Raw genomic sequence first — 24,569 nt, 5'->3', positions numbered from 1 at the left:
ATACAAGTGTCAGCATGTATCTCTAGCCCTTTATCACACAGAATATCAGACTGGTTCTGATGGATGAGAAAGCATTAGATTTAAACAAGTTTTAACCCTCCCTGGATATGATTACAGAGCCTGACATTCATATTCTTGGTTCAGGTCTTTTGAATTTTAACCACATATTTACCATACACTAAACACAATACTCATTCAAATAACCTTATCTGGGACTAGGAGATTTTTTTTTCTATAATATCATTAAAGTTTTGACTAAAATTTTATCCTGCTTGTTTCTTCTTTAACTTATAACAGCATAAAGCAAAGTTTGTATAAAGCCTAACGATTTGGTTTTTGTATTGTTTGACGAAATACTCTCTCACAGTAAAACACATCAACATGAGACCTTCATGTCATCAAAATTCATTTTTTGTTTTTATTTATGTTTTATATTTCATTTTATCTAACACAGGAAAAAGTTGTAACTTTTAGTACCCTCTATCTCTGTTATATTATTTTGATAAAACAATTGAAGGTGAAGTTGGCAATCGCTGCTGAACGAATCACTCAATTTTCAACAGACAACAAATAGGTCTCACTAAGTCCATGTTTATGTCAGTTATCAACATCACACCAAATGATCTTATGTATGGAAGATATTCTTAAAATTTAACATTACTTTGTTATTGTTTGAGGTGTTTTGAAAAAATATAGAGGCAAAATTTGCTTTCTTTTAAAAACCATTGATACAGCTATGATAACAGCACTGGTTTCATATTTAAACCTGAAAACCCTAATGTTCTTCAAAATGGTGGTACAAATTATTCATTACTACATAAAAATAATTTTTATAAAATGATTTTATTGAAGGTGTTTGTTTAAGAGTGTGCCCTGATGTGTAAGATTGGGTACTTGGGGTTAGAGTTGAGCCTCTTTCTGGTGTGAAGGGCTGACATGTGTCAAACAGGAAACCTGCATGCTTATTAGCTACTGAATCTCTATATGGTGCTATCAACAGAGTGTACAACAGAAACAGAGGAGAGGTTCATATTTGTGTTACTCCGGACCATTCTTGTGAATGTGAATGGTAATTTAGAATCTCCTAGCAATACAAATATATATGCAGGTGGTAGCAAGACTTAGTCTTCGCATGTGCTATGTTCGCGCACTTTTATGACACAAAATTATGTAGCTGAAGCATCACATGAAAACAAAAGGAAGCAACGAGTCTGATAGCTCAAACACAATGGCAAAGTGAATCTAACAAGCATAAAACATGATTAAATCAGATTAAAAAACAGAAACAAACAAGAAATGATAAAAACTTTGTAAAATCAAACATTTATTCAACTTTGTAATATGACCCAGAAAGGTTATAATAATTTTACAAAAAATAAACCATTCATATATATAATCTTTATATAGAATTTTATGTTAAAATCCAGCAGTATCATATCAACACTAGGAAGGGAGATAACTCTAACCTTTTTTGAAGAATTTATTGATTTTTTACACATCTTAGAGTATAGGAATGAGTGTGAGGGTTGGCTTGTGGATAGCTACACTCAAATCTGTTGCTCTTCAAGAGGGGGGCTCATATTCAAGTTTTCTCAACTTCTCTCCAATTCTACTTCACAATTCTCATCATATTTATCACTCTCACTCACATATCTTACATTTTTATACAATTTCAGCACTTCATTTAAACACTATATGTCAGTTTATATGATAAGTCTTTTATTCAGACACTTTCACTCCATCACAGATATGTAGAGGTCAATAAAGTTTTACAAAGTTACTCAAACTTAATGCAAAGTAGATTTTCCTATTTACATATCACTAATATATCATCTCCCTAAATGAATCTCTACATATATAGGTTGCATTCTGAGGCATTGCATGAATTATTAAAGTGACCAAATAATCTACCTTCAAACATCTTGGTCCATTTCATATGACTAGAAAGTTTCATATGGACTAAGAAATGTTAAATACAACACTTTTTGTATGATCTTTACACCATTTACAACATCAAAATCTCACAATACTGAACAAACATGAAATTAAAACAACAGAAAAGCATTCATAAACAAAATGTTGGCAGTGAGAAACAATAGGCATTCTAAATAATTCATGTTCAAATGAAATATTGTGGCCACATAAATTCCAAAAAATGAAAATTTGAGACAAAAAATGAAATCAAAATAATAATGAAAAAATAATATCACAAGTGTCAAAGAGAATATTTTGCCTTGACAACACTTTACAACAGTCACTGGAGCAGAGGAAGGAGGTGGTCTGCACCTCCAGGAAGGAAGCACGGACAAACGGACTGAAATCCGAGGCGATTGCACAACACTGAATGTGTCCCCCATGATAACGGAGAAAACATGCATGGTGACACAGGCTTAACTCCACTCGTCATCCCATAGCTGGCCCTGAAAGTGGTGTAAAACAGTGGATGAAGCGTCTGTCAGGGTATGAAATACCACAACGATAACACAGCATGCAGGCCCGGTCCCTTCCCCGCCACGCCTCAGTCAACTGTGGTCAGTCCAAGATTCTCGACCAAACACTAACCTAAGCTAGATAAACCCAGTAAAGTGCACACTTCCCTATACAAACTTTCTGTGCTGCCGAACGATACTTTTTATCTACTTTATTGCCATTTAAAAAAGTTTTGTACAAGGTTATAAAAGTTTTGCTGTGAGTGAGTTTTCTTGTCTGAAGTGGCTATGGGTTGGCGTTTAGCAGGGGGAGGGTGGGGTGTGAGAGTCTAGTGCTTGCCTTCTTCAGCTATACACAACAAAGCCTCTACTACCTCTGCTTCCTGCTCTGCCTGTCTCTCCTGCTGCTGGCGATACTGTCGTTGTCGTTCCTCAAACTCGCGCAGCCGTCGGTTATACTGTTCTATCTGATCTCTCAGCATCGCCGCTTCCACCTGCGGAAATACAAAACAGGGACATGATGGGTCAGCAGGCAAAGTGTACACAGGACACGAGCCCTGTGGGTTCCACACCCTTCTTTCTCACACAGCATCATACCAGCACCATGCACAGCGTCCGCCAACAGCTTTCGCATCACACAACAACTTTTGACATCCTCTCACTTTTGGATGCAAAAAAGTTGAAAAGAGTTATAAATTATTACACTTTTCGCTCATTTAATGAAAAAAATATCTTCTTATTAGTTTCACCTGGTGTTTTTAGTGCTTTCATCATTCAATTAAGGGGACACACTCCGATAACGTGTGCTCAGGCTTAAGAAGTTTACGCAGTCGCCAGCTGAAACCACGCGGCCACATGCATCCCTAGGTCTCAGTCCCAGGGGTGTATCTAAAAACATTTCATCTTCAGTGTGCACGAGTTAAACATCATCAGCTGCCAATCTCAATGTGTTTCTTTTTGAAAATCCAAACAATGTAAAATTTTAATTGGTTTTTAAAGTTATTTTTCTTTGCCATACCCTTTAGGCCTATGAGTTTGCCTGCTACATATGGTAGAGATGTGAACATTTGCTGGGCCTATTACAAACTACTCTCTAATAAAAGCCAAGCAAGTTTGATGCCAGCTGACTTCTACTTCAATCCATGGCTTTTATTGATTTTTTCTTTGTCTTATTGTTTCCATTGTCCCAGGGAAAACTTTAATTTCCCTCTGTTGCAGAAGTAGAGACTTATGAAATTCATCTGGCAGTTTGGGTTAGGTGACCCTGGCATGAAGCATTAAGGGTCTTACACACAAAATCTGGATGCAAACTTCACATGTAAAAATTAAAAAGTGTGTGGAACTTGAACAAGCCCATGATGGGTGTCTTTGTTTCCTTTGTGCTGGCTACTGGTACTGGAAACAGGAGGAAACAGATGCAACCAACATAGGGGTCAAACATCACCATGTAACTGAGTCCATACTGTTTCAACCTCACTCCATTGGTTTGAACCATGCAAGCAGCCTTCGTCTCAACTACACAGCTTCCTAATTGTGGAAATACTACACAAAAAAGCACTTTAACTGCAGTTAGCTAATAGTGGGATAAGAAACATGAAGTAACATATGGCTTGATTAAGTCTGTCCCCCCTCCAGACAGCCAGCCAGCCACCCCTGCACCCAGGTCAGGCAGCAGAGTAAGGGTAGATAAGGCAGTCTGTCTACCCACACAGTAGGCAACTCAGCACTGTTGGATTGGTCGGTCTGGGGGCTACAAGGAGTCCTGACCAAAGTGCGGTGCCCATTTCCAAAACCTCGTGACCACAACACCGCTACAGCTGCTTCTTCTTGTCCCCCCCATAATTTACAGCCTGGGTGTGTACGATAAAACAGGAAAATATCAGAGGCAAAGAATAATTAAATATTACTGATTAATTATTGGAATTTCACAGAGCTATTGAGAGAGGCATGAAAAATTGTATAGTGTAGGAAACACATCCCAAATCAATCATCTCCAACCAAACAAGCACAATTTAATCAGACATCACCACAAGACTTAATGATGACATTAATATTCATTTCTGCATTCAATGTGCTAATATTCTTTGCAGAAGTTTTATTAAACATTTCCAAAAAAATGGGTCTGAAGCGCCAAACACGCCAATTGCAGTCGAGCACCTGATGTTTAATTAAGCACCACACCAGAGAAATGTTTAGAAGGACAATCATAAACCATTTTCTCTTGCAAAGTTCCGCTTTAGACCAAAATTAGAGGAAATGTTTATCTTTGGGTGCACTGATTAACGACGTCGAAATGTCAACATACCATGCCAAACAAGCCAAACTGTACATTATAACCAGAACTAAACATCTCCTCACCATCTCCCATATGTTGTGTGGTTAGAAGCTGGTAACATTGCCTAAAGCATCTCTCGCACAAAACACATATCACAGAAGGCAAGACTTAGGGCATTCCAGGCAGCTCCAAGACACAGGAACAAGGAAACAGCCACAAATTGGACCAACAGTACTTATTGTTATTATCACATAACAATTTATTGGACAAATTTGGTTTGGAAAAACATCAAATGTCCAAAGGCATTCAACTCTTTTGATAATTGTTGTTATGCAGAAGGAGAAATAAATATCAAATATTGATTTTTTTTTTGTACCTGTTTGTCCTACCAAATCAAACTCTGACTTGACCACAAACAACAACAATTGTAAACTAGTGTGGGGGAAAAACACATTCACAATGCCAATACACCTTGTTTACAAATCTGGCTCTGACAGGTTTTCAAATTTCACAAATAAGCAACTTCATTGTGATATTATCTCCTCCTTTCATTGAAGAGTTCCACTACTGTGGTACAAACCTAACATAATAGAAACAGGAAATGTTAAGAGTACCCAGCATTCATACAGCTTGTAATGGGTTCACCGCGACACTCTTACAAATTGGGAGTCGTCTGAGAGTAACAACACATACTTGATTACCATGGCAACAACAGGTATATACTGCCTGTTTTTAGGCCCTAACATCAAGTCTAGAATTTCTATCTAGAAAAAAACTTTCATAACCTCAACCTATCAACTAGGTCTCACTCAATGACTTTGTTAAATGCACTCTTTAAGCTTCATTGGACAAGACATCAGATTGATGTTAGACTAATACTGTAAATAAAACACGTAACGTAGTCTAGTCTCTAGCAAACATCCAGCTTGTCAACTCTATTACTACCTAAATCAACATGGATATGATGAAAAATCACAAAACAACAACATTAATTATATATGATATTTTTGAAGATCTATTTATTTAACATTTTTTAATCAAAATTTTCTTGTTTAACACTGCTTGTTTATCATTTTAAGCAATAGATTTATATAAATATACACCATTATTACTATTGTTTTATTCAGACATGAAAGAATTATTCATATTTAATTCTATTTCAATGAAAATTACAGAATATTTATATCATCTATCATCAAAATTAATGTATCTTTTTATTCATGCTGGTACAGTCCCCTATTCTAATACTACAGAAGTATTAAATAAATTTTATTCTTCAATTAAAACCTAAATTTTAATAAAAGAGGAAAAAATTGAATTAACTTCAATTAATTTGAATTATTTCTTGTTCAGATATTGGTACTCTAATTCGTTGCTGCGTTAAATCAATCAATAATTATACGATGAATTATTGCCATTTAAAATTCCTTTTCCAATTTACATTCATTTTAGAATTCTGAGGTTTACCAATTTTACAACATTATTAACCAAGAAATTATTCACAAAGATTATTTAAAGAAAAGTAGGAGTTTGTCACAAATTTACAGTCAGTGCTCCATGATTTTGTAGGGTGTTAGAATAGATTTCAAGTGAGCTTATCGTAATATTTCAAGACTGAAAGACATTTCTCAACATTCCCATTAATCAAGATGATTCTGATGGACTAGTTTTCCACAGTGTGACCCTGAACCGCCCCCCTCATCCAATTCTGTCACCTTTTGAAGAGTTTGCAATCTGTTTCACTTTTCCAAATTTCAACAGATGCAGAACAGAGACCATCAGAAGAGGTGCATAATCCATGGTGGAACAAGGCTGTGTTTATCCAAAGACAACAACACTAAAGCTGACAATTTCTATCATCATGATGTATTGCTACATATGCTTCAACATTACTCTTGACAAATTGTATCAAATTGCTCTTCCCAAGTTGTGCTGTGCAGCGATATTAAAGCAAAACACCCCTATATGTGTATAATATCTGAGATACTGCAATGTAAGGAGTTCCTTCCCATGTTAGAACTCTCCAGTCACCAGAGGTATTTCATTCCTACTCTTTATGAATACCAATACCCTCTTTATAAACCATTTTCTTACATATGCCTCAAGTCATTCCTCTATTTCATCTTTAAATATTCAGTTTTGTTTCATATGGAAATGTATTAGTTGTAAAGTAGAATTGAATAAGAATGAATACTGAACAGTTAATATATATGTTAATTATATTAAGTATTTAATATAAATAAAATACACCGATTCATTTTTACATGAAAATATATGCTATATACTAGTTATGCTAAACAAAGATGACTGTAGTAAGTTTATTCAAGTTGGTGCTAAATTTACCTTTACATTAAATGTAGCCTAGTTTGTTTACCTCGTCAGTTTTACCTGTATATAAAATGTAGCCTAGTTTGTTTACCTCATCAGTTTTACCTGTACGTAAAATGTAGCCTGCTTTGTTTACCTCGAGAATTTTACCTGTATATAAAATGTAGCCTAGTTTGTTTACCTCATCAATTTTACCTGTACATAAAATGTAGCCTAGTTTGTTTACCTCGTCAGTTTTACCTGTACATAAAATGTAGCCTAGTTTGTTTACCTCATCAATTTTACCTGTACATAAAATGTAGCCTAGTTTGTTTACCTCGTCAGTTTTACCTGTACATAAAATGTAGCCTAGTTTGTTTACCTCATCAGTTTTACCTGTACATAAAATGTAGCCTAGTTTGTTTACCTCGTCAGTTTTACCTGTACATAAAATGTAGCCTAGTTTGTTTACCTCGTCAGTTTTACCTGTACATAAAATGTAGCCTAGTTTGTTTACCTCGTCAGTTTTACCTGTACATAAAATGTAGCCTAGTTTGTTTACCTCGTCAGTTTTACCTGTACATAAAATGTAGCCTAGTTTGTTTACCTCGTCAGTTTTACCTGTACATAAAATGTAGCCTAGTTTGTTTACCTCGTCAGTTTTACCTGTACATAAAATGTAGCCTAGTTTGTTTACCTCGTCAGTTTTACCTGTACATAAAATGTAGCCTAGTTTGTTTACCTCGTCAGTTTTACCTGTACATAAAATGTAGCCTAGTTTGTTTACCTCGTCAGTTTTACCTGTACATAAAATGTAGCGTAATTTGTTAATCTTGTTAGTTATACCTGTACATCAAATGTTACTTAGTTTGTTTAGCTTGCCAATTTTACCTTTGCATTAGCGGTGGCCTAGTTAAACTTTGCTTTTGCTTTTCCAAATGAGTTAACCATTACTTTTTGCACAAAAACGAGTTCTGCACACCAGGTGAGTAAACTTTTGCAAACCAAATGAACTAAATGTTTACCTTTGCCCATCAAATGAACTTATGTTTGCTTTGGCCCAACAAATTAACCTTTTCTTTGGCAATCAATATGAGTTAACATTTTCTTTTGCTCACCAGATGAGTTAACCTTTTATCTTGGCACGTTTAATGAGCTAATCATTTGCTGTAAGCACAACATATGAATTAATGAATCTTCTGCTGTAGGAGATCCAAATGAATTAATGATTTGTCAATTGTTGTTAGCACACCAACAAATTTAATATTGCCTTTCATACATAAAAAGATGAGTTAACCTTAATGGCACAGAGGTACAACATGAAAATACTAACATACTGATATAATCTTGATTTGTACTGAAGGAACGGCAAAATATGAATGATAGAATGAAATTTTTATACAGAAACTCTTGAAAAATCACTTTAAATCATTCATTTTTGTGGAAGACATGTCTTCATTGATTTTATTGTTACACTTAATCCATAAATTCATTTGTCCATGAACTGTGAAAAGTAGTAATAAGTACATTCATAGAGCTTTATTTGTCTATGTTATCAAATGGAAATATAAAAAAGATATTTCTTTTTAAAACATGAAATCTGAGCCCCACAAAAATATGATTTCACAGTATCAGGAAAATGAGACCAGGTGTTCTGGAAGGGTATGTTTTTTCTGGTCCATTGATGACATCCACAAAGTAATGTCACAATATCAAATTAGAACCAGGTTTCTTGAAAGGTATACATAACAAAGCAATTAAACACATCAAATTTCACATTACACAAAGAAATAAGAGATCAATTCGGCAATCAATAAACTTCACAGTATATGTCATCACCCTGTATATCTCAATACCCTGTGAATGAACTTTTTCTGTTTGTAGGCCAAATGATGTTACCTCTGTGTGGTTAGCACACCAAATAAATTCAACTTTGCTGCTGACATCAAATGAGTTGAAATTTGCTGTTAGCTCAACAGATGACTTCACATATACATTTTACATATACTTCTATTACCGACACACCATATGACTTAATCTGTGTTTTTCATACCCCAAATGAGTTTATTTCTACTTTGAGTTTACTTCTACTTCTTCGCTCATACCAGTTGAGTAAATCAGTGTTTTTCATGCCCTAAATAAATTTATCTCTACTCTGAGATTACTTCTACTTCTTTGCTCGTGCCAATTGAGTAAATCTGTGCTTTTCATGTCTAAATGATTTAGAATTTGCTCCTCAAATACCACATCTGCATGGTAATTTTTTTCCTTCACACACACTATACATCAGTTGTTTTCTGCTGAAAGGGACATAAACCTAATATGTAAAAATAAAATAAATATATATGCTTACCTCTGCTCGTTCTGAGTCAAATTCTAAACATGCTACTCCATCGAGTCGATTTAAGTCCACCCAACCCCGCCATATCACACATACACCATTCATTATAAACTGTGATTTTAGGTGAACCTGAAACAAACAAGATTATTTTAGGTAACCAACCGTAACAAAATGATCATGTGATCAGCTAGAATTAAAATATCAGTAAATGTTTCATGTTTTCTTAAAGTGGACAAGAATAATAAAGTTAATAAGGACATACTATTAACAGGAACAAGTCTTCAAAATAACAAAAAATAAAGTCTTTATTTTGGTGTTATATGTCTTCGCTGTATATATGTTGTACTGGACACCAGTAAGACATTGTAACAAGACTTTTCTGTATATATGTTGTACTGGACACCAGTAAGACATTGTAACAAGACTTTGCTGTATATATGTTGTACTGGACACCAGTAAGACATTGTTGTAACAAGACTTTTCTGTATATATGTTGTACTGGACACCAGTAAGACATTGTAACAAGACTTTTCTGTATATATGTTGTACTGGACACCAGTAAGACATTGTAACAAGACTTTGCTGTATATATGTTGTACTGGACACCAGTAAGACATTGTAACAAGACTTTTCTGTATATATGTTGTACTGGACACCAGTAAGACATTGTAACAAGACTTTGCTGTATATATGTTGTACTGGACACCAGTAAGACATTGTTGTAACAAGACTTTGCTGTATATATGTTGTACTGGACACCAGTAAGACATTGTAACAAGACTTTTCTGTATATATGTTGTACTGGACACCAGTAAGACATTGTAACAAGACTTTGCTGTATATATGTTGTACTGGACACCAGTAAGACATTGTAACAAGACATTGCTGTATATATGTTGTACTGGACACCAGTAAGACATTGTAACAAGACTTTGCTGTATATATGTTGTACTGGACACCAGTAAGACATTGTAACAAGACTTTGCTGTATATATGTTGTACTGGACACCAGTAAGACATTGTAACAAGACATTGCTGTATATATGTTGTACTGGACACCAGTAAGACATTGTAACAAGACATTGCTGTATATATGTTGTACTGGACACCAGTAAGACATTGTAACAAGACTTTGCTGTATATATGTTGTACTGGACACCAGTAAGACATTGTAACAAGTCTTTGCTGTATATATGTTGTACTGGACACCAGTAAGACATTGTTGTAACAAGTCTTTTCTGTATATATGTTGTACTGGACACCAGTAAGAATATATTTTTGCCTGATTTAGCAATAATTAACCTTTATGTTGACATTATCAATTACCAGACAAAGAATTGACACAAACTGCACGGGACATCAATATCATATGATATAACAGACAATGAGAAACCTTTAAATAGCCCTGAAATATACAGCAAAATTTGTAACTCTATATTGATTTTGTAAACATTAATTCACAATTATTTGTAAGTAGAAACACCCTAATTTAGAAATTGCTTTAAGACATACACAACCATTGATTTATTTATATCCACCTAATACAGTGTAACAGAAATGTATCAATTAACCTGATTTATCACTGATGTATTCTGATGGATTCTAGGTGTTAACACTCTCAGCAAACGTACTGAAAGATCTAATGGTCCATTTACAGGGTCATAAAGTCACCTTAGTGTGCGATGCTTTGTTTCTCATTTATTATTGAATGGATGTATGTTTCATTAAATTTTATTTACGATTAAGTGACAGAGAAACCTTTTGACAAGTAACCCATGTAGAAATAATCATCCACACATCAACCAGTGATGAATAAAAAACATGAATTTAATACTATTTTACTGTATCATAAATGTTCTGTTAATGCAGTATAAAATGTTTTGCAGACTTGGCAGCCAAGTAAATGACAGTGTTTTTTTTAATCACAGATGTACACTTGAGGCCAATCCTTGGATCTCCCCACTCTGCAAATTAAGATAAGGAGGGTTTAAAGTCATCCAGAGTGGGCTGTGGAGGATGGCTTTACAGTGTAGGTCATGGACCAGACAAACCTTAAAACTGTTAAAATGAAGGATTTGTGTGTGAAAAATGAACCATATCCATACCGTCTGTCAACTTTTACTTAATACTGAGGCAGTCCATTTAAGACATTCAGAGTTTAAATTACATCACACCTGTCCATAAATACTTTTAGTTTGTAAGTAGCTCTAAATGTGAAGACATCAGAAACTCATTTTTAACAGGATATGCTTAACTTTTACTATTTCAATTAAAAATAAAGAACAACTTTTGATATGTTAATGCTATCTATTCCTTTCGAAGATCACAAAATAAAAACAATTTGTAATAAAACCCTATACAAGTCATAATCTTTGTATTTAGACAATGAATGTCTTGAAGATGAAATGTAATAGGTTGTACAGTATTAGACACATGTTATCTAAATGTATTATCTTCCTTAGGAACAGAACCTATATATATGGTGCTAGGAATGATGTATTTAATTTTCCATTAAGTTAACATCTTTTCCTTCTGATAGTATTTTTCAATCTTTCTTCTATTGATCACTAATTTTTCTTTCTATCCACTTTCTCCAGTGAATTGATCATTTTGTAATTATAGAAAAGTTATCAACCTGTTTTTCGATAAATACAATGATCATCATATTTATATAAAAACAAGTTGTTAATTATATATTAATGTCATTTTATTTGAGTCTCTAATTGCTTTTAATAATATATTTTGAAAAGATAAGTTTTTTTCCTTAAACAAAAATAAAAAAAAGTTGTATACGCTGTTTATTCAGTAAATATCACAGTTTTTTTATTTTTGTTTAAGTAAAAAGAAACTTCACTTTCCATCTATTTTGCGAATATCAGATATACTTTTTATTTGTGAGTTTAAACTTTAAAGAAACAAAATATTTATCTGCAATGTGGTGTCAGTTTTCCCCCCAATCATGTCGGACATGATAGCTTGATTATAAACATCTGTTAACATCCCTGTAGGAGTCGAGGAATGTAAAATATCAGTGAGTAATTCCTGCGATGAGATTTCAGCATTGAGAAGAATAAACAGCATATCACTAAATCTGTACAAGCCTCTATTCTCCCCTACCTTTTTAAATGTGGGTGGTTGTTAGGGTTACACTAATAAATAGGTCATCTGATTCACCCTCCTCCCCATGTCTAGGGGGGTCACTGGGTACAAATGTGGGGCGGGGATGGGCATTGACATTTGACTTCTCACAATAGAAGAGGGAGAAACACACAAGTCACTCACTACCTCTGTAATATACATACTTACAGTAACACTTCACAGCACATAAAACAGCTGTAGCTGGTTAGTCATTGAAAAATGGGGAAAACCCAGGAAATACTGACACAGTACTTCTTCATCTACAGACAATACACACATTCTTCCCTAATCCTACTCTCAGTTATACTATTCTGAATAACTTTCTTACAGTTGAATTCAGACTTGCGTATGTTTGACTTTAGTAACCATTACTTTGAAATGTTTTAAGTTTAACACTAATTAAAATATAGCTTGTTTTCTTCTAATCATATCTGTATGTCAAAAGCTGAATTTAATTTCCAACTGCGCAGTAACGAAGATGAAACGATGAACAGACTTTACTTTTATCTGGTTAAAAAAAAAAAAACGTGCATCACTACCAGTATGCGACATCTCCGACCTGCTGGCAAGGTTGACAGACACACATCAAAATATCACATAGAATAGTTGCCCTTGGGCACTCTCCCGTCCGCCTAACACTAAACCAGTTATCGCCTGTTAAATCAATCTCTCCATAAATGCTTCCAATAATATGTCTTTTTTTGAATTTCTGGAGTTGAAAATTTCCTTAAAGTTTAAACAAATGCTTTTCTACCCCATATCACTTGTAAGTCATGAGAATTTTAAAGAGTCCTCCTGATTCTAGAGGTATCATTGGTACTCTCACTTATTTCCTGTCTTGATTTATTAGGTTAACAATTACTGGTGAGACAATCCAGACACAGTTGGTAACTGTGATAGGTTTCCATGAAAATCAACTTCAGCGGGGAGTCAATTGACTGTTTGTGATTATTGTAGAAGTAAATATTGGAAACATAACAAGATATATTGTGCTGAACATGTGTGATATGACGAACACAAATCCTATGTGACGTATCTATCTATACGTAACAGATTATACCTGTGCTCAGGTACCTAAATGCTTAACGAGCATTAGGTGTGGTTGTTTCACCTAAGAATATATGCGGCCGTCATCATTTAGATAACATGTTGTTAACAGGGACATAAATTTGAAACCAATATAAACAAGTTATGGATATTCATAAAGGGTCAAAAATTGTGATTCATTAAAAATTTGATAATATTTTCCAAAAAAGTGTCTTTGTACTGCCTGTTTCACTGATTTTGTATTTATTAGAACGTTGTTTCTATCTATGTATTAATATTATTGAAAACAGTGCTTCATTAATTATGTAATCAAAAACAAATTAAACATAAACCTTTTCTTCAGTACCCTCTAAAGCCAAAAATGGCACTAATATCAAAAACACATTAATGACAGGTAACCATTTAGCATGACGTACATGCTAATTTAAAACGCAAAATAAAGACGTCAACAATTTGTTTAGATGTGAACCTGTAATTGATTGCATTTACTATGCTTAATGAACATTCATATTATACACCATTAAAACAATACGTATTGAAAAAAAGGAAAGAAAGATTTAGAAATTAATCCTGTAGGTGACAAACAACTACACATGTAAACATATTGTGATTTCTCGCAGTAGCAATTGTCACCCCACCATTACAATTCTGTTTGATTGACAAAGCATACATTTCATGCCTCAGCAAGTTCTCTGTATTGATTTCAATTGTCAAGACTCATCCCACTTAGCCGCAAGCTTTTTTTTCACTGATTTTTGCGTTGTTTTAGGTTGGCCACACTCACAGTGTTTTCAGGGATTGACAAATCTTTCTAACACCACAGGACATGGCCAGCAGTAACACTAGGACCATCAATGTTCCGGTGTTCGATAACATTGCTCTTGTATTTTGATTGTTACACATCCTGGCATGTAATGCTCAACAACGTGTGCAGTAATTTGAATTTCCAAACATTTTTTCCTTCATTTCAGCTTTTGTTTAAAACTTAAAGTTTAGTCATGGAGATATTTTCAAGTGGATTCTGTTTTAGGGGCAAAACACTACAAAGAGCAGAATATTTCATCTCTCCATTTTTTCAATTGTTTTATTAACTAGTTCCATAACTGTGTCAGCACTAGAGTACAATTGTATTACACAAAGGCACTATACAAAGAAACTTCAATTTTTCCCTTGTCTGATTATGATATCAAGTTTAATTTGTCAGATGTGTCTTAACAAGAAATTTTGAAGTTAATTAAGAAAAAGTGAAAACTTTGGACTTGATCTTAATCTGTCTATGTCACTGAAGACTAAATTTGTTCACATCAACTTTCAGTACATAAATCATTATAACTTTATTTTGTGAAATGATTCTGTTTGGCGATGATAAGCTAATTGGGCTAACTGAAGAGAAATATGTAAAACTGACTATACAGATTAAACAAGACACTGTACCATCAACTGTCTGCATTAACTCTATCACAAGGACAAAAACTTCAATATCTATCATATTTCTTTATCATTTTTTTTTTTTTTTTTACTTTTTTCAAACAAAAAGCACTGACAAGCAACTCTGGGTCATTTCGTAGTCAAATAATATCAACTAGTGTCTTCTGTGTGATAATGAGAAGAAATTTGAGATTTTGAGTACCTTATGTGATAGCTGATCTGGTCTAATAGTTGACTAACAGATAAAATACTCCAGCTTAAAGCTTCAGGGAACAAGATGATATCTATATTTCTTTCTCTTCTAAATGTTCAAACCATCTGTCATGCAAAATATTTTTATTTCTCTAAAAGATCAAAATATGGTATGCACTTGATAACCTGTTTAGGAGTACAATGTTTATTTGGGTAGGGCTGTCACACTGGCGATGTCACCGCTGACAGTTACAGTAACTAATAACATATCACTGTACCCACCATACAAGTCATACAGATTTTATCAGATTCCAGGCTCTAGTTTAATACCCATTTAATTAATAAAAATGTTTAAAACAACAATTTACTCTAAATTCAGATCTCACATATGAATTTGTACAGTAGAATTCATATTAAGAAAATGACAGATTTTTGCTTGAATAAAGGAAAAGTAAATAAAAGAATTAAACAAGTGACTGAATTCAAAATATATTGTCTAATGTTAACAATGAGTAAAATTATTTGATAAGTAATCATAAAAACAGAAGAAAATGTTATCATTTGGTTTAAGTATAAATATCCAATTAATTTTAAATTGAGTATTTTAGCTATATATTATCGAATCAGATCTTGCAGTCCGCTGAATACGGAGATCCTTCAGTAAGCAGAATACATATCTCTCAGTGAGCAGGATACAGAGATCCTTGATTGAGCAGGATACAGAGATCCTTGATTGAGCAGGATACAGAGATCCTTGATTGAGCAGGACACAGAGATCCTTGATTGAGCAGGATACAGAGATCCTTGATTGAGCAGGATACAGAGATCCTTGATTGAGCAGGACTCAGAGATCCTTGATTGAGCAGGATACAGAGATCCTTCATTAAGTAGAATAACAGATCATCTTTTTACAAAGCTCATCGACGATCAGTAGACAATGCTATTTATTATACTTATCAATACTTCAAAAAGTTTAGTATTATTCTATTCTCACTAAAATATGTAGCTATCAATCATGAAATATTTCAATCAGCATTAATTAAATCTATTATGTTAATGTTGATTTGATCATTACTCTGAGGGCAGACAGTTATCTGGAACGTAAAACATGTCTTACGTAACAAACACCAAGAGAATTTCTTGTCAGTTATGGCTCATTTACATTGGCTATGTATTCTGTTGACGTCACAGTAATAATTGGCCTATAAACAGCTCAGAAGGTTGATAGCACAATAAGTGTACAGCACATGTAGATATAAAGAATCTCAAGTGGGGGTGAACTGACATATCTCAAGATTTACAACTGGTTGACCCCAAGCTTTTGGCATAGGTGGTAACACACTAATAATTATATAGGTGCATTTCCTACTGTACATAACAAAACAAAGTATTAGATTGGTAGGTTTTTACACTGTGTAACAAATACACAGGGTACAAACTTTATAGTGTTTATCAAATATTAGCCAACATTAGGACCTATACCAAAACACACATTCACAAGACAGGAAACAGTTTTTTGTTGGCCTTAGACTCTAATTACTTGTTTTGATACCAGATTTAGCTATGGTTCAATAAAAACCGCTTACATCAACCTGTAGAGTTTTACACAGTACATTTCGTGTACTTCTTAACCTTCAGTATAACCCTAACTGTCTGCACAAACACTGAACAAAGTACACGTTACACCATGGAAAATCCAACCTTTATAAATATCCTACTTTAAAAAATGGGTTTAGTTACAAAGACATATTATTCTTAATTGGAACCCTGCAGTTTGTTTTAACTTTTCAAATAATTTTTACACATTAAAACATCACAAACATAGAAATGGAAAAACACTGGTAAGTGTAAGGAATGAGGTTAACATCAGCTCAACATTATAAAGTAGACAATCCCATAGTATATATATATATACACCAAAAACAAGGAGAGGTGTATAGAGGTCACGGTGTCTCAACTCTCACCCCCCATGCTTGAGTGGTTTCGTGATGAAGTGAGTCACCAAGGATTTCTGGCAGTTTTGATAAGGTGAACCCCTGCTACCGAACAGGAAAGTGAACAGGAAAATGGAGCTATTCACTGTTACAAAGCTGTCTATAGTAATTTCCGTATATTTTTCTGTACAAACAATTATGTATAGATGGGCAATTACTGTACCGTAATGTTTATGGTGAGCATGCTTAGTGTTATCATGATAGCACTCCTATAGTTAAGGACTTTGTACAAAATGTCCAAATTCATGACAGAAACAATTGAACATGCATTGATTGTAATCAATTTCACAAAATCATTATTGTTAAGTATTTCTCTGCTTATTACCTGGTATATTTTTTTTCACCACATCTGTTTAGAGTTTTGCAATGCTGGGAAGGAGTCTGGTCTGATATAGATAGATATATATCTATGTGTCAAGAAATAGTGACTAGTGTCTGTTACCAGATATGTCAGGTTCCAGTTATGTCAGTGTTTAATAAACATAGAGAAAAATAGAAATTTAAGACTTTGAACATTGTCCGACGTTACATGACGTCAGTGAAGTCAAGGGTCAGGTTTCATATTACAATACCTATATCATATATATAATAGGTAAAATATGTCATTCTATCTATTTCATTCAGTTCTAACTATGTTAAGTGTAACAAACTGTCTTCTAATACCATATTCTAGTTACCATCTTTATCCAATAATTAGTACAGGTCAAGGTATGTAATCTCTGCCTCAAAGTAGGAGGGTGGGCTTATCACTGGATAATCTCTGCCTCAAAGTAGAATGGGCTTATCATTGGAAAAAATCTCTGCTTCAATGAAGAGGATGGGCTTATTACTCAATAATGTCTACCTCAATGTAGAGGGTGGGCTTATCACTGGATAATCACTGCCTTAAAGTAGGAGACTGGGCTTATCACTGGATAAACTCTGCCTTAATGTAGCGAGTGGGCTTATTACTCGATAATCTCTGCCCTAATGAAGAGGATGGACTTATTACTAGATAATCTCTGTCTTAATGTTGTGAGTGGGCTTATTACTCGATAAAATCTACCCCAACGAAGAGAATGGGCTTATTCCTCGATAATCTCTGCTTCAATGAAGAGGATGGGCTTATCACTGGATAATCTCTGCCTCAAAGTAGGGGTGGTCTTAACAACGGATAATATCTGGGCTTATTACTGGATGATGGATAATTGTAGTTTTTGGTGTTTCTTCTCAAATCTAGTAGCTTAGGGTGAGGTTATTTTTAGACATCACATCATTGACAACTAAATAAGTGTAACTGCCTTCCACATCTTCTCTACCTTATTTCTCAGGAAATAAGCCACCTATCCTTATCTATGTCTGTTTAGTGCCATTTTCAACATTTATGTCCTAAAAACCCCTTGACTTTGAGTCCAAGTTTGTTTGTTTGTCTCTTGACTTTTAGGCAGCATAACTTCAATGAGACCCTAAAAATGATAGGTATATTTACTACTGCAGCTCCTAGTGCTAGGGGCATCCACAGTACTAGTATATAGAAATTTCATGTTTAAATGTTCTTCCCATAATGCTTTGTACATATACTTTGTTGAGATGACAAACATCGTTATCTCATTTCATGTCATTGACCATATTGACAAAATTCAATTTATGTAATGAAAGTGATTTAAAATGTTCATTACAATGTTGACTTCATGCTTTTTTCGGAAAATTTTCCATGACACCGCAGATCATACTTGGTTGAATGGCTTGTTAATTTTACAAGATCAACATGGCTGGTTAGTTCCACAGAAATCTAATACAAAATCTATCATGTAGGCAGCTGTAATTTAAGATCTTGAACATCATTACTATCCAAATTTCAAACATTCAAAATGGAAAAAAACGACTTTTTGGACCCTACAAAACATTCATATAAAACAGGAACCATATTGTTAATTGTGAATTTAAGCAGTGATTAAAAAAATGATAAAACTGTACACTAGGATCAGGAAATTGTATCCTCATACTATGAATCGTAGGAACAGGATCTGTCTCTCATGCGTTAGTAATAGTACAATAGTCTGGTTCTTCTGACCCTACCAAGGATTTCAGTGATTAAAACTGTGATGTTGTTGTCTGTATTAAAGAGACCAAGGAGAAATCACTGACTTGATTACTGACAATAAATAATTCCACTAACAATAAAAAAAACACCTCAATTTACTTCCGATAGATTTCTCAGTATCAATTATTTATTTTACTGACTGAAATGTCAATAACCTGCACTATCTAGAAAATACAATGTGTTCACTTCCAAAGTTAAAGCATATTAAACAACTTATTTTCAAGTTTATAGCAATTCAAGTGTCAAACAAGATATGTCTGTCCCTAAAGAATCAACATATCCATTTCAAATTTACATCAATAGATTTCAATTACTGTCAATTACTGTAGTAGTATGTGGAATCACATCATATGATCTTGTCTCTTTTCCTCCCCCTTCCCCCTCCACTTCATGCACTTCAAACATGGCCAGACAAGACAAGAATTGACTGAAAGGGTGAAATCCCATGCTAAACCTTACCCAGTTAAATACTAGAGATACAATAATCAAATTCAGAATGTAAACTGACTTCATATATTTGAAAAGCATTACATTTTATCCATATCTCAACATGCAAATGAAATATGTGAGTCAGAAGGTTGCATACATGATTAAAATTTGAAGTACATCTTTTTCCTTAAATCATCATTTCCCAGCATACTTGTAATTTATTTGCTAAGTCATGTACTTAGGAATACATATTTCAATGATTACACATGCTTATGGAAATAATTCTATTTCATCCTTCAATTTCATTACAGATACAGTGATATACATCTGATAGCAGTTAAAATTATCCGATGTTTATTCTACCACTTGGCAATAATTACGATATTTTCAAAATTCCGAAGGTGAAATCTTTCAAAATTCCCAAGAAAATATTAAAGAAAAAATCCATTTGAGAATACTTGAAGATTGTATGACACTGTACATGCATTTACTAAATTGAATTTAGAGAAATTGTCTCATAATCACTGAATTGTTCACCATGATTCTACAGTAACAATTGTAATCATACAACACACAAAACAATAGCTGTATCTCGTAAATATTTCATCGATGGGACACACCAGTTTTAAATATATGTGTCATTGATATATAAATATATTCCCATATTTTCCACTTGTGTGAATTTCTAACCTACATTTACTGCATCATGTGATTTGCATCTTAATCACATGCCTTATTCAATTTTGAACAGGCTATCAGAGTAGGTGATGGGTTATAAGCTATACTGGAAAATATGAGCTGTATATGGAGGCTAGTAGTTTGGGGATTTTTTATATATACTTGCCAACTCTCCCTATTTAGTGGAGAACTCAGTATACTCATTTTATTACCATTTCTATTTAACTGTTCATAAATTCAGAAGATAATTTTCCATCAGAAAATGTAGCTTGAACTTTGTTTTTTAAGCTATCAAAAAAGTACATAAATGCACTTTTTGAAACCTAAAAGTTTTGAACATTCACATTCTCCCCCATAAAAATTACAGGAAGTTAACAAATATGTTTGCTCATTAGAACTGATGATTAAGACTGGGACATTTCTGCTCCTCTTATGTGTCCCATAAAGTTTTAAAATGAAATCAGCACTTGTCAAACAAATATATGATATCTGGTTCTTAAATTTAGATACATGTGCAGTAATAATCATCTGTGGGTTGTTAACTTCAGTAGTAAATACTGTATCGTATTTGTTTTATTGTTTTCTTTTACACTGGATTTGCTAATTGATAAATATAATTTATCAAAATTCATTAAGGTATTACAATATATTGTTACACACACTATTATAGAAAAAATCTTGCAAATTGTCATGTCTCAGAAATGTCCATCTTATTAAGTGATAGTAAGTAATGATTAACACCTTGTATTTAAAAAAAAATTATTCTGAAATACCTAAAACAATATTTCTATAATATACAGATGTTAATTGACATGGTATTTCTATGTGTATGATATTATATGTTAAGCAACCTAATTTCATACCTTTTTGTAGATTTAGTACTTTAACTCTGATCACTTTGGTTTTCATCTAGTTTTGCTGTCTAGAGTTCTATGAATGTTCTAAGAAATTTATTTACCAAATTTCATTGCAACACATTTTACAAATTTGTACTTCATAGTATATTTAATATAACAGAAGAAATTAAGACAGGTTCTACAATTAATTTAATCAATTATTCACTAATTATTCAATACTTTAATGAACACTTCATAAACACTTAAGATATATATTAGAATCTGAAAAAAGCAAAGCAAATATTAATTTTCGAGTAAAGTAAGACTCAATTTGTAGAAAAAGCACTAACTTGAGTGAAGATGATAAGATATCAAAAAAGTTTTATTATAAACAATTTCAAAGGAATTAATTCAGTTTCTAGTTTTCAGTAATTTTGTTTTTCAATAATTTACTTTCTAGTTGCTAGTAATTCAGTTTCTAGTTTTTAGTAATTCAGTTTCTAGTTTTTAGTAATTCAGTTTCTAGTTTTCAGTAATTTTGTTTTTCAATAATTTACTTTCTAGTTGCTAGTAATTCAGTTTCTAGTTTTTAGTAATTCAGTTTCTAGTTTTTAGTAATTCAGTTTCTAGTTTTTAGTAATTCAGTTTCTAGTTTTTAGTAATTCAGTTTCTAGTTTTCAGTAATTTTGTTTTTCAATAATTTACTTTCTAGTTGCTAGTAATTCAGTTTCTAGTTTTTAGTAATTCAGTTTCTAGTTTTTAGTAATTCAGTTTCTAGTTTTCAGTAATTTTGTTTTTCAATAATTTACTTTCTAGTTGCTAGTAATTCAGTTTCTAGTTTTTAGTAATTCAGTGTCTAGTTTTTAGTAATTCAGTTTCTAGTTTTCAGTAATTTTGTTTTTCAATAATTTACTTTCTAGTTGCTAGTAATTCAGTTTCTAGTTTTTAGTAATTCAGTTTCTAGTTTTTAGTAATTCAGTTTCTAGTTTTTAGTAATTCAGTTTCTAGTTTTTAGTAATTCAGTTTCTAGTTTTTAGTAATTCAGTTTCTAGAATTATTTTAATTAGAAAAACCACATATACTTTTTCACTGAAAGAAGGTCAAAAATAATAGAAATGAAAACATGAAATTAATTATTAAAATGGTTAAATCAAATCAGTGCTGAAATTACATTGTGTACTTGTAAAATGGATGTTTTACTGTATATATGTACCTGAAGTCACTTCTGCATCACATTAAATAATCTACACAAATGTGATAATCAAAACTTATTATAATTTATAGCATGTAACTATTAATTGTAGAAATCAACACACCCAAAATGAGGTGGCATAACAGATTTTTTTACAAGAGGAAATAATTCAAATTTGCAATACTCAAATTCTGTGACCATATCAAGGTTGGCTTTCAAGTATATGAATTCAATTACAGCTGTATTTATGTTTCTGTTTTATGATTATTTAATGTTGTAGAAGATGACATAATTGATGTTTTTTTTAATGTTTGTGTTTAATTTATGTGAGAAAACTGACAAAGCACAATTTTTCAATAAAAAAAATCTTCAAAGTTTTATCCTACCTTTCCAACTTCTCTTTCAAAATCTACAAATTCCCGCGTTGTTACTCTGTCTTCATCCTTGTCAGACCAAGCATTTGATGAAAAACTAAGCTGAAGATTTGTTCCCGTACAAACAAAAGCCTGTATGGCAAAAAAGCACATTAGCATTGATTGCGCAAAAACAAATGTGATTATTAAAAGAAACTTCTGAAAGAAAGCTTTTAATGTAAAATAAAAATACAATTTTCAGCGATGTTTCAACTCTCATTTACAACCTTGTTTTATAAAACTTAATATAAATTAAAACACAACATGATACAGGAAGGCTTGAATTACTCCATTTATATAGGTAATTCCAGAAATATCGTTATCACATAAAATCAAGTCACTGGTTTACCAGCTTTTATGTTAATATCAGGACACATTCAATAATGTAGTATTTTTGTAATGAAAACAAAGACATATTGGAAATATGTATGTAATGTAGCGATTTACTAATCTCTTAATACATCCTTTACGACTTTAGATTGTAGGAGTTATTTCCCTTCCGCTAAGAAACGCTGAGCAAACAGCAAGTATTTCGTCAAGAAATTTTTATGTTATACATATTCTTTTCAATTTTGAATGAGGAAATTTCGATTCAAAAAGGTAAAAAAAAGCAAACCAATGCAATACCATTTACTGTCAAATTACTCACTCAGTAAATTGAGTGAATTTTTTTTAGTAAATCTGATTCATATTTCATGTGCACATTAATTTTTTTAATGAATAACACTTATTGCATTGAAAATGACACCCGATATATTTTTTTCCAAAATTGATAGCTTCTGTTTAATTTCAATATTTCATTGAGTGTTTATTATTCATTAGGAAATGGTAAATATCTGGCTGTTTTGAATTTTGCTGCAAGTTAACAGGTCCTACGTCACAAAATAGATTCCATTTAAAAACAGATGTGAGGAAAATTGTCATTAATGTAAAATAGCATAATTCAGGTTTTTATAGGTAAAGCACACAATAAGACAATCCGTCCGTTGTCTTCTAACAAAATGTATTCAAATTTTATACGTAAACACTCATTAATTTTCACGTCACGATCACACGTGCGCGTACTTCCAACTGATTATATAACTTTAAAAACAAATACTTTAACGAACAAACATAATGCCTAGAGGATAAAACTGTCCTAATATAAACAAGCTACCTGCACTCCGATTATTGTCACGGTCTAAGCGGCAGGTTAACTGCGAGTTACGGCGAGTGTGTGTATTAGATCCGCTACTTACCAAGGCCGCATGCCCTTCCCTACATTCAGTCTGAAATCGTAACTGCCGCTCCTCTGGGGGTCGGTCTCTAAATCCAGTGTATTTCACCTAGAACAGAAGATTAAATCCAGGATTAATAGAAAACACAAAACAGCTTCCATTATAAGAACACCAGAATTATAATCCTTGAATTGGAAAACTTCCGAGGACGAATTATAAAGTAAAAACAACGTGTTTACGAAAGTAAGGAAACTTCGTCATGTGTGACCCGATAGAAAACTTGGCAACTTCCTCATGGCAAAAGTTGTGAAATCAACACTAACCTCACATTCACGACTAAGTTTTCTAAATAGTTCTTCATTTTCAAATGTTGATCTCTGATCGGGAACCACACGAGGCATAGTTCTCGGTACACTAGTCCCGACTTCACAACACAACGTGTTCGTAACGAATGACAGCATGCTGTCTGAAGTCACTTCATTCATTTCTAGATCACAACAATACCGAAGTGATGGCGTAAACACCCGAGTAATCTGATTGGTCGCACGAAATATTTCCGAGGCACGATGT

The 24,569-nt window shown here is 33.1% G+C and overlaps 1 protein-coding gene across 2 annotated transcripts; it reads right to left on the bottom strand.

The window, feature by feature from the left end:
• Positions 1–1,349: 1,349 nt before the first annotated feature.
• On the bottom strand, positions 1,350–24,484 carry LOC132553931 (core-binding factor subunit beta-like). Of its 2 annotated transcripts, XM_060218223.1 has the most exons (6): positions 24,323–24,484; positions 24,021–24,107; positions 22,756–22,875; positions 9,365–9,481; positions 2,804–2,923; positions 1,350–2,420 (listed from the first exon to the last, which is right to left on the bottom strand). In XM_060218223.1, exons 1-6 carry the CDS (start codon positions 24,482–24,484, stop codon positions 2,391–2,393), a joined length of 636 nt encoding a protein of 211 aa, XP_060074206.1. In that variant the 3' UTR covers positions 1,350–2,390. The 2 variants fall into 2 exon arrangements, with proteins under 2 accessions (XP_060074206.1, XP_060074205.1); XM_060218222.1 differs by having other exon boundaries at positions 1,350–2,923.
• Between the last annotated feature and the right edge of the window lie 85 nt (positions 24,485–24,569).

The sequence above is a fragment of the Ylistrum balloti genome, unplaced genomic scaffold, assembly GCF_031769215.1.
Source record: "Ylistrum balloti isolate Yb309-2 unplaced genomic scaffold, AGI_CSIRO_Ybal_v1 Utg370368, whole genome shotgun sequence".
NCBI lineage: Eukaryota > Metazoa > Mollusca > Bivalvia > Pectinida > Pectinidae > Ylistrum > Ylistrum balloti.
The sequence above is the reverse complement of the archived record's forward strand: the minus strand, read 5'-3'. Positions and strand labels throughout refer to the sequence as shown.

Excerpts from the sequence above, each read along its gene's own strand:
- LOC132553931 (XM_060218222.1), bottom strand. The coding sequence starts at position 24,484 with ATGAATGAAGTGACTTCAGACAGCATGCTGTCATTCGTTACGAACACG. Across the intron at positions 24,108-24,322 it reads AACTTAGTCGTGAATGTGAG|GTGAAATACACTGGATTTAG; the intron begins GTTAGTGTTGAT and ends CTTCTGTTCTAG. Across the intron at positions 2,924-9,364 it reads TTGACTCAGAACGAGCAGAG|GTGGAAGCGGCGATGCTGAG; the intron begins GTAAGCATATAT and ends GTATTTCCGCAG.